General features: G+C 39.3%; 1 protein-coding gene across 1 annotated transcript in view; it reads right to left on the bottom strand.

The window, feature by feature from the left end:
• Positions 1-937: 937 nt before the first annotated feature.
• The window catches only part of RAMP3 (receptor activity modifying protein 3), a 53,300-nt gene continuing 42,994 nt past the window's right edge, over positions 938-11,243 (bottom strand). The window contains exon 5 of the mRNA XM_086468544.1: positions 938-1,193. Within this exon, the coding sequence (XP_086324670.1) occupies positions 938-1,193 (256 nt within the window). The remainder of the gene's footprint in view (positions 1,194-11,243) is intronic.

Raw genomic sequence — 11,243 nt, 5'->3', positions numbered from 1 at the left:
ATTCTGAAAGGCACCTCGATCAACGCAACACCTTTATTTGTAGGGCATCACTTGCACAAATTGAAGTGAGAGCAGGGAGTATACAGTGAACACAAGTCATCAAGAATAATAATTATAAAAGAGGAAAAATAAGGAGTCTGGCATATGTAAGTTTCTTCATTACTCCTTAGTATATTTATAATCAACCAATTTTCCCTCACATTCTCCAGCTCTGTAAAATAATACCTGTATATCTTCCCAGAGTTTGTTTGTAAGTCATACAATTCCAAGTAGCCATGCTTAAAGGCATTTAATAAACTATTTTATAATGTGGTATGATAATTTCCCTGTGGGACTATTCACTGGACACAAATTGTTCCTTTGCCAGGACAATACTTCCAGTTCTTGAAAATGATATTTTTTACTAGCTTCCAGGAAAAGCTGCCATTTGGTTATATCCATGTTCAGCTCCTTTGCCAGGAAGTCACAGGGTTCACAGATGAAAACCTCAAGTGTCCTGCACAAAATCTCCAGAGGCACCATCTCCCCAGCAGTCCATGTTACACCACGCGTACATACACTTACATACCGTTTTGCAAAACTTCACTTACCAACCAGCTTTACCCACAGGAAATTAACTTGACCCCTTTTGCAGCTAAGGGGTCTGCTTGCCTGGGGATTCTCCTGTTTCAGGGAGTTGCCTGTGAATTCCATGATGATGAGGCCCCATGGAAGTAGAGAGCTTTGCACCAGCAACACCGATGGTCAAACTCAGCAGCAGTGACTTGCAGCAGCAGTAGGCAGTTCTTTGTTCACAGGAGCACTGTCTCTGTCTCAGTATCTCACAGGTTTCGTTTCACCAGATCTGAAGTCTTTATGTCAAGCTTCTCTCTTTGACCTCCTTTCTTAGTGTTTTTGGAAGAAGGAAATGAAGAAAAAGAAAACCCAGAGGAACAACTTAGACCAGGATATCGCTTCTCTTGCTGCACCATACTACCAGTGTTATCATGGCACACGTCAACGTGACTGGGATCAAGATTAGAGTTATGAGAATTTCGTCTGGTGGATCTTCCCAGTGAACCTTTTCTGAAGTACAGTTAGAAAAGAATTGTTTATGAATTCCAGTGATAAAGCCCTCTGCGAGTGGGTTTGGCCAAAAGCAACTTGCGTTGTTGGCTTCACGTTCTGTGCACTGGGTAAAGTTGTCGTAATACCTAGGAGAAGCAGAAAACAAAGAGAAGTTTAAATAGAACACCTATGCATATTACACTTAGAGAAAGCCACACAGGGCACCATATAGAGTCTATAAGAGTGGGTCTGTCATGTATATACTCTGCTGAAGGAAGCTGTGGGTACCAAATACTACACAGTGAGTCAGAAGGAGAACTGACTCGTACAAACATCTAACAGACATTTCATGTGAAATTCCGAGATCCCAGATGGACAGTGGTCAAAACCCTGCCTTTTGGGTGCTTTTACTACAGCCAGGACCTCGTAATGCCACTGAAGTAGAACTAGAACTCCCTCACTAGAGAGATCTACAGTATCTTTAAAAAACATTCACACAAATGTGCCAAGAACAAGACACTTTGAGCAAAATATGGATCATTTATGCCTCATCTGTCATTGGACATAATGTTGTGACAAAAATTATGATGTGACACCAGGACTGAGCCACAACATGCATTGCTGTGTAACAATTTCAGTTCTGTTGTACCCTCAGGCAGTAAAAAGATAACGGAAAAATAAACACACAGAAAGTTAGCTTCTGACAAACTTTATCTTTTTCCCCAACTCCAGCAAATGCCCAGCAGGGGAAAAAAAAAAAAAAAAAAAAAAAAAAAAAAAAAAAAAATATCATTCCTAATTACACATTTGCAAAGCTCATGAAAGACTGGGACCCCCCCTTATAATGCCTAACCCTTGATTTCAATACAGTATGTGCTGAAATTTACCTGTCCAGGGATAACTTATGAGAACTGGCTACCCCTCAGGAAAGCAAAGGAAACAACAAGCCTAAATGAGTAATTGGATGGTTTTTGTGGTGTTATTATAAGCCAAAGAAATACAGGAAGCAAATGGAGTATGGTGGAGGAGACTGGAAATTAAGAAGACAAAGGGTGTCTGGTCAGTACATGAATAGGGCAAGAAAGAAGGAAGCTGAGTTATTGTCTGTTGCATTTAGAAATATTTCTTTCAGTCCTGCATGCCTCAATAAACTTGCTTCAAAGGGAAATTAAAAATAGAAAGGAGAGAGCAAGAAATCACATGACACCTCAAGGGACAGCATCCTGCACTATTATCTGAAGGCCCTGCCCTCCCTTTCAGTACATATAAAGACAGTAACTCCTGACAAATGACTCGTTCAGACATTAAATACCACAGGGGACAAATGCTGGCTCAATCTTTTGCTGTGAAGTAGTGGACAAGAGACATTTAGCGTTTGGGTCAAGACTGAAGTCCACTGTCTATTGCCTGCCTGTCAAGGAAAATGTCTGCCTGCCCATGCTGCAGGCACATGGGTCAAGAATACAGGCTGCAGAGCACTGACATTCTCAGGGCTGTGTTCACAGAAGAAGAAAAAGCCTCACAGAAAAGTCTTTCTGCAACCTTCTCACAGTTCTTGGTCTCAGGGCGTTTGAGCTGATGCTGCTTTATTCATAAGCAAATACGACAAGTCCACACCCAGATGCTCTGGCATGCAGATGCACAATGTATGTATACTTTAAGCGAAGCAACTAGAAAGGAAGCTGTGATAACGTCAGCAGCTGCAGGGAAACAGCAGGAAATAAGTCAAAAATAAAATACAAATATTAGCTGATCGTTATTTTCATGGTGTCATTCTTCCATGCGACCCGGTAGCATCCATTCTTTATGTCCTTGGACTAAATTAGAAGCTGAAGATGTCTAGCTGAACATGGGAGAGTGAGTCCCAGACGATCTGAAGAATAGCACATCTAAAGGCATGCCTATAAAGGTCAACAGACTACAACGCGGGGATGGAGGAGCTAGCATCCAGCTGCCCAGCCAGGTCAGTGCTCTGCCTAGCACAGACACCAGGTAGGGCAACAGAGAGCATCGGGCTCTACTCCAGCCCTGCTCTGGGCCATGCTCTGGTGAGCCAAGTTTGTCCCATCAATGGCTACTTCAGCTCTTTGCTGCCACAGCCACCTCAATTTGCCCATCTGTTCATGCAGAATAACAAAATCAACAATAAATCCTGGTGACCTGAGCCAACTTCATATAAAAGTATCCTAAACCAAAAGCTTTAATGATATAAAAACTTTCCTTTTCCTTTTGTTTTTTCCTGGGTGTAAAATACTATAGAAAGTTCACTGTTCTTCCAAGAATGCTGTAATTTTTTTTCCATAAATATTAGACAGTGCAAACAAAAACATTTCCCACTGATTTTAAGTACAACATAGCTAGAAAAATCTGGTTAAATGTTGCCAAAAGGCCAGATAAAAATAATCAGGGACTTGTATTGTATTTGAAAGACTGAATTCCTAAAAGCCAAAATGGAATAAAAATGTTACCTTAATAGTTTGAATTCCTTACAATTTTCCCTTAATACTCCCTCTTTCAAAAAAGAAAAGAGCTACCTGCACTATAACTGTTTTTTCACACAATTGTATGAATGTAGATAAGAAAAAATCTCAACAATTCAACAATTACATGTCTGCCAGTAAAGCTCAATTCACTTAAATATTTACATAATTTAGTCACTTAAGAGTTTACTGCAACAGAAAGTTCACATTAAAAAAAAAATTCCTCTGCCTGGTACTGTGTAACAGCTGCCTCAGAAGGGAGCAACTGAATCCTTATCGCTATGGCATCCGCATTTTGTAGCTGATCAGTTGGTTTGCAAGTTGTTGGGCTTTTTTCGAGAGGGAGGTGGGGGTTAATAGATACTTAATTCAAATTTGATTCTCCTATGCTTAGTTCTCTTATGCCTTATGTAATTCTCTTTATTCAGATAGTAAAGGCTAGAGTAGAAAACCTTTTCATTCTGCATAATAAAATGACTATCACATACACCCTGGCCTCTTACTGGAGGTACTTCAACACAAATGCATAAAAATTACACATTTTGTGAAAGGAAAGACCGAGAAATTATATTCTCTGCTTATTCCCAGAGCAAGTCATTGGAGAACAGTACAGCAGCACAAGCTCCTTCAACTCTTGGATTATAAGGAGGTGCGGGAAGGTTGTTGTTCTCTGTGCTGAGTCATTTTCATCTCTTGCAGGCTAGCTACAAGGACCCTACTAGTTAATACTCAGAAAAGATACATTCACTGGGAGCCAGGTCACAAGCTTTGTAATCAGCGGGCTGAAAAATTAATGTATCTGTGACTTTCAACTCAGTTCAGCAGGCCAGGACCAAAACCTAGGCACAGTCTGAGCACCAAAATTCACATAAAGATATGCTTTCCCCTGATAGGCTCAAGAGAATCATTGTAAGTTTTACTGAGGAACCAACTACTTGGTCATACTGCATATTATTAAAAATAGTCACTTTCAGAGACCATGAAAAATACTTCAGTTCCTCTTTGGAGCAATCTCTCAGCTGTAACACATTTGTCATGAAAGACAACTTTTAATATTCTAGAACAATGCTCCATTTTCAGAGCATAAACACCTTCTCCTGCACTTTATGTTTCCACTAAAACAGATAATAACAATTGTTTTTATTTATAAAAACTGTGGAAAATTTTATTCTGTGAGTTATTAAACATGTTAATATATAATATGTTAAGAAAACATTAATATATATTTACCTGTAACCAAGAACCTGGACAATAGGCAGTTACTAGAAATGCTAGTGCACACATTTGCCTTAATGGGACAGTGCTTCATGGAGTGCCCACTCAAACTATTCAAACAGCTGGATGTGTTACTTTTCACGTATCTCAGGGTACCCAGTTGCCTACCACTCAGGTTAGGCAACCCAGTTGCCTACCGCTCAGTCTAAGTGGGGGCTTGAACCTCATCTAGAGTTTCCCACATCCCCAGGGAGGAACGCGATAAATTCTTGCCCTTTCTTCCTCAAAATCCCTGCATAGAAATACTGCAGAGATGATTGCTTTATAAACACGCAAAAAATACAACTCCCTCCTCCAAATTTTCATGAGACCAAGAAAACAAATAGACTGTTGCATTTAGAGTTTCAACAAATGAGCACTTCCCAAAGAACCATTGTTCTTTCAAAAAATCCCAAACAATTCTCAAAAAGCAGAGTACCATATATCACGTTACTGAAGACAAACTCAAAGGCATTTGCCTGCTGCAGCCAGTAGACCCACTGGCAGTTCCCATAACAGAATTTTGCCACCTCTCCAGTACTCACGGATAGACCACCCCAGAGACACTCCGCACACAACTGGTCAGGGACGTGTTGCCATCACTTAATGAAATGGGTCAGGAATTAAAAACAATCACCACACTTTCACTATCGCTTTTTACATAAATCAGCTTTGTGATTAGTGATATAACGATGGAAGGGTACAGCAGGGTATGTACATTATGAGTTAATTTTTGTTATTTTGAGTCCACTAAGTATTCAGAAAATACAGGAGAAATTCTCTCTAGCATAAATGAGCTTTGATGTAAAACAGGTAATAAATACTCCAGGGACACTCACTCCTTTTGCTACTCTGCAATCCTGGACAGGAACCTAGAGACACTGTTCCAGGATACTATAAGTTGTGGTATATTTTAATAAAGATGTTTTAAAATTATTTTCCTTTTTTTTCTGCCCCAGATGGTTCAACCAAGAAATTTCTTTATACATAGTCATATATTAAATTAAGAGTTCAAAGTAAATGATCATTCTTGTAACCTCCACCCAGTCTGGAATGAGAAATGCTGAAATAATAATAATTATAAATATCATATGATGAGAAAGGCTCTTCTTACAGCATTTCCAGATGAAGCAGAGGCAGGAAGTACCAAACAACCTCACAAAAAAAAAGTCTGTTCTTGTGTGATATGCAGCCAGATTTTATAAAATTTAAGGGTGTAACAGTCTGGATGAACTTCAAATAGGGATCCAAACCTTGAGATTATTATCTCCTGAGGTTTCACCACCACATTAAATGAAAAGCTTTCGTTTTATAATTGACTATGAGCTTACAAATATGGTGGAATATTTCTGAGCTTTTTTCATTCAACATCTCTCCAAATAGATTTGTGGCTGCATCTTACCATTCCTTTGATCACGTATCTTCTGCCAACAGCACTATTCTCACACACTTCTACCTCCCTAATCAGATCAGATCTGCTGTTGTGCATCTCCAATACAGAATTCTGCCAAAAGAAAATAATGCACTACAAAACATAAGGAAGGAAGGAAATTAATGGGGGGGGCAGGAGAAAGGCAAAAAAAAACCCTTGCTGGTTTAATGACAACATTATAAAGTGTAGTTTACTCTTATGCCACTAAATAATGGGCATTGTGACAGATTTACTCACTTGGGTTGAAAATAATAAATACATTCTGATGTCCTTTGAAATAACTATAGATCTCCACCCTTGGCTTCACATCCACAGCTGTCTGGAAAAGGTACAATGGCTGAATAAACCAAACTGAAAACCCTAAAATGCACAACTCTTACTTAATTGCTATTAATTTCCTAAAGATACAGCAAGAAAAATGTAAATATAAAGAGCAACTGTAGATGTAAGCAGTAGTTTATATATCCAATATCCACCTCCAATGAGCAACAGAAATTACTACATTAAGCAAATGTAGAACACAGAAGGAAACGTAGCCTGACACCAGGTACAATGTTATAAAGATCAAAAATTTAGTAGCACTGGACTTTTACCAAGCCAGAAGCTTCTACTACCAAGTGGGCTTTGCCTTCCACCACTCCTGAGCTGTATTTTAATGATTACTTAGTTGTAAACTCAGCCTATTTTGGGGGAACACCAGTTCAGAAGGGAAGTATTCTTTGAAGCCATCACTATGCCGTGTCTATAGGAGCCAGTCCCATAACTCCCTTGAATTAGACAAAAATCAAGAGTAAGCAAAGGCAAATCCTAATCCCACAAAAAACTCAAGCATGTGCATCCAATTTATCTGCACCACACATCCTAAGTAGCCATCGCCATCAGTGATGATGCGTGGAAAAAAAAAAAAAAAAAAAAAAAAAAAAAAAAAAAAAAAAAGAGTACTTAATATACTGAAGAGTCTGCACTGGGTCTCAGATGTTGTCGGCCACCTCATGAATTCCCACCTCTCCAGTCAAGAGAGATACAAGGAATGCAGTGCAGAGGGCCCAGGAAAATGCAAGATGCAAGAGCAGCACACAGAACTGGCATCCTGCCATCCGAACACTGAAACGCTCCACAAATGTCTGGCTCGCAAAGGTTCATTCAGGTACTGTATCTTCCAGATAAAAGTTTGGTTTGCTCCTTAGAGATAATTACAACATTGCAGTGTCATGCTGCTCCATGCAGTGATCTGGCTCAAAACCTGTGGCTTTAATATAGTTTGTCTAAAGCATTATTTACTGCACTATTACATGAACAATGAATTATATCAGAACACATTACTTAATCATGAACTCATCAGGGATAAAGACTAAAATGAAGAATGCTGAACTCTCCAAAGAAATCCTTCTTGAGCTAGAGTAGCAATGAAGAAATACGTGCCATTTTAGTGAACATGAATTGTCCTGGAAGTTGCCAAGTTGAGGCTTCACCAGTTTGACACTACAGATACTAAGCTGCTACGTTAATTAACACACACATTGGAGACTTTGCATTTCTAGCTTAAAATTGTAGATTTCTTTATTGTAAGAATAGGGTCATCTGTGACTCACTATTTTTAAATCATCACTGCTCAGTTTCTAAAGTTAACCTGAATTACAACTTTGATGGCAGAGCAGTTGATAGGACCACAGATACACGAGAGCAGCTCATTTCTACGTGAGCTCCTGAGACATAGCAAAGTTGCTTGTTAACAGTTCTTTGGTAAACAGATGTCCCCAGGCTTGCAGCACCAACCCTGCTATCTCAATTTGAAATGAGCTTAAGATGTCACAGCGCAAACAGGACCGAGGACTCGGCACTATTTTAGGAAATCTGATTCCTGCCCTCTGCCCTGGTCTGACACCAGCAGGTATTATAGTAACACTGACATTTGATGGAAAACAGAGAGAATGGCAAGGGGTAAAGAAGGGCCATTTATTAGTCAGTGAAAACTGAAACAAAGCAGAGTAATTTTTAAAACAGACTTTACCGTTGTGAGCTAAAAAAGACACCACCAATTCCCAAACCTTGAGGAGAAATCTTAACCGCAAAGTGGTATTTGGAAAAAGAATGAGGCTGTAAGTGGAGGAGAAAGAGGATTAATTAAAAATACACCTTTTTACTTTTTTGTACCTTTCATTTTAGAAAACTATAATATAATGAAGATAACAGTAATTCTGATGTATCTCACTTCTTTCTTCTGTCTTGTGTGAAGGGTTGTTTGGGACATATTTTTTGGTTTAATATTTTGTGCTTGATTTTATTTTATGAGCAGAGCTTAAGTGTGTAGTGTGGGTCTGGAGAGACATGAGACCTTACCAGATCTACAGCAATTGTTTATAGAGACAGATTTTTAAAACTAGTGAAATCCCTAAAGACAGCCACTAAAAGCCCTTGCAGTCATGTGTGTTATTTGTAATTTCAGCTACAATCATTCCAAAAGTATTTGGGAATTCAGGTTATATAACCAAAAAGCAAGGGTGGTGTAACTCTGCACAGATGACAATGTTTCTACGCTCAGTCCATGGCAGGCAGGCTAGAACTACATGCTCTTTAAGGCCCTTTCCAACCCGAACCATTCTGTGATTCTGTGCTGTATTCCTCCTCCTCCAGTACCACAACACGGCTTTCTGAACCATCATGCTGTACAGCACAACACTGGAATACCATAAGGAACTGCAGCAATTTGTCATACAGATGCTCATAAAGAAGAAGTGCTGCCAACCCAATCCACATACGCTCATCAGTTAGACATCTCTGTTCCTTATTTGTTCCTCTGTAAAATGAGGCTAAAGTAGCATTGTCCAACCTCACAAAAATACTATGTAATAAAAGACAATATAGTCTCTGATGACTACCTTAATAGGGACTGTGTGTGCCATATACAAACAGTTGGCACCCAGTTTAGATGTCCAAAAACTTCGAGTATATAACAACAATCCCTGTATTATTTGTTTGATTGCCTCATATGTGTTAAAAGGAAGCCCACAGTAGCTATAGCTGGTTTTCATTCTCAGTGAAAACTGTAGGTAGCAGGTTAAACAAAGCAAAGAAAGCCTTCCTTTTACAGTTTCCGCTGTAAAAGAGCCAGACAAACGTGGTATATTTTCCGTATCACTTAACAACATCTTTACTCAAAAACTCACACATGTAAGTATCCCTGCAGTGACACTGAGAGACCAGATACCACTGAAAAAATGAATAAACAAATAAAACCAGCATGGATAACTACAGTTTATGGTTTCAAAGTATGAAAGCAGTTACAAAATGCTAGCTAAAATAAAACAATTAATTTCTAAATAAGAGATGGCAACTCACACAAAAAAAAAAGTGTGCAAGAGTTCTATTTCAGACCCTGACTTCTATTCGCAAACATTTTAGTGGTTTGTTACTTTTTACTAATGGATACAGGTAAAAACCAATATTGCTAATAATTCCTATGTGTCATCTAATACATTTCATTCCTTAATTTGCAAAGGAAGCAAACACCCTCATTGTTTTCTAGACAAGAAAACTCAACCATAACACAGAATCACAATTTGCCCGCAGCAGAGTAGTTCATGGCAGAACCATGAACAGAGCATGGGTCTCCTGGGCTCAGGACCAGGCTCTAGATACACCTCTTCTCATCACAGGTCAGATGAGACCCCCAACATGCTTCAACAGATCCCTAATAACAGGCTATCAGAAGAGAAAGCTTCTGGAGCATTGCACAGCAAGTGAATCATACCAGAAATCAGACACAAAATGGAGGTGGGACTCATTGCACGTTGCTTTCATCTTGCTTCATGCCCTTGCAAATGTATCAAGTTCGTATTTTTCACCCCAAGATCAAACCCCTGTCTATATTCAACAAGTGGCTTGCCAATTTTAAGTTCTGCACAAACCCTGCAAAACTCACTAAAAGAAATTTATATTGCATAGACTTGCATATCCTGACAATTTGAAATCACACTTTTGGAGACACGCAGCAGGTAAGTCTATAAAGGTGAGGAGGTAACACAGCTTTAAAAATTCACAGTCCTTTTGTGACTACTTCAAACTTGATTTTCACACCTACTGTTTCTCCCTTCCACAGTTTCTCATTAAAATGATGACTTCGTCAAAGGTCTTTAATGTCTGGGGAAATGCACACTTCATAGCAGAAAAGAGTAAGTCAGGAAATAAATACTTCCATTTTAACAATAGACCAGACATTTCAGTTCAGCTCAGCCACACAAAAAGAAACCTCAGTGCTCCTTATATACATGGAACTGGGAATGTTCTTAAGGGACCAATAGCATTTGTGCCCTAAAGAACCTGGTCTTTCAGACTAAACTTAGGGCACTGATTCCAGTCTTAAATAGAGAAAAATTCATGGACACCTGATAACAGTTTATTCCTTAGTGAAAGGCAAATTTTTGCTTCTGGCAATACTTGTGCACCAAGCTTGTCTCCTATGGAATCACCATCAACTCATCTGTGATCACTCATCACCTATCCCTCCAGGTATTGCAAAAAGGGAACATGGTCCTCGACAGCTATAAAGCAGGTTTTATACTTGCTTATGGGTAGCTAGGTTCTTTCAAAACATGTCAGACTTCTCACAAGATCTGTAAGTCCCAAGATTGTATGAAGTATTGTTTTGGTGGGTGTTAGCAACTGATACTGTCTTCTACTCTCTCCAAGTGCTACTGGCTTGCTTCCCCCCCCCCCCCCCCCAGTGAAGAAGCAAGCTTTGCTTTTGGAAAGACATACTGTGCTGCTAGTTTTAAAGTAAGCAAAACAATGCATAGGAGCATCTTAAGACAGAAATCTGCATGAGGAACAGCAGCAGTGTTTGCAGTTTGTCTAGAGCCCGGGTAAGAGTCAGCTCTCTTGAATAATTAAGTCTCAACAGCAAAACAAACACATACAAAACCACAAAGACACCTTCCCTAACATTGCAGTCCCCAGCACAACTCCTGCCAATTTGCATAAAAAATATGTGCTCCTCTGCAGCAATGAACTAGCCCCTAATTCTTTAAGAA

Source organism: Leptosomus discolor, chromosome 7, assembly GCF_034619465.1.
Source record: "Leptosomus discolor isolate bLepDis1 chromosome 7, bLepDis1.hap2, whole genome shotgun sequence".
NCBI classification, from domain to species: Eukaryota; Metazoa; Chordata; class Aves; order Leptosomiformes; family Leptosomidae; genus Leptosomus; species Leptosomus discolor.
The sequence above is the reverse complement of the archived record's forward strand: the minus strand, read 5'-3'. Positions and strand labels throughout refer to the sequence as shown.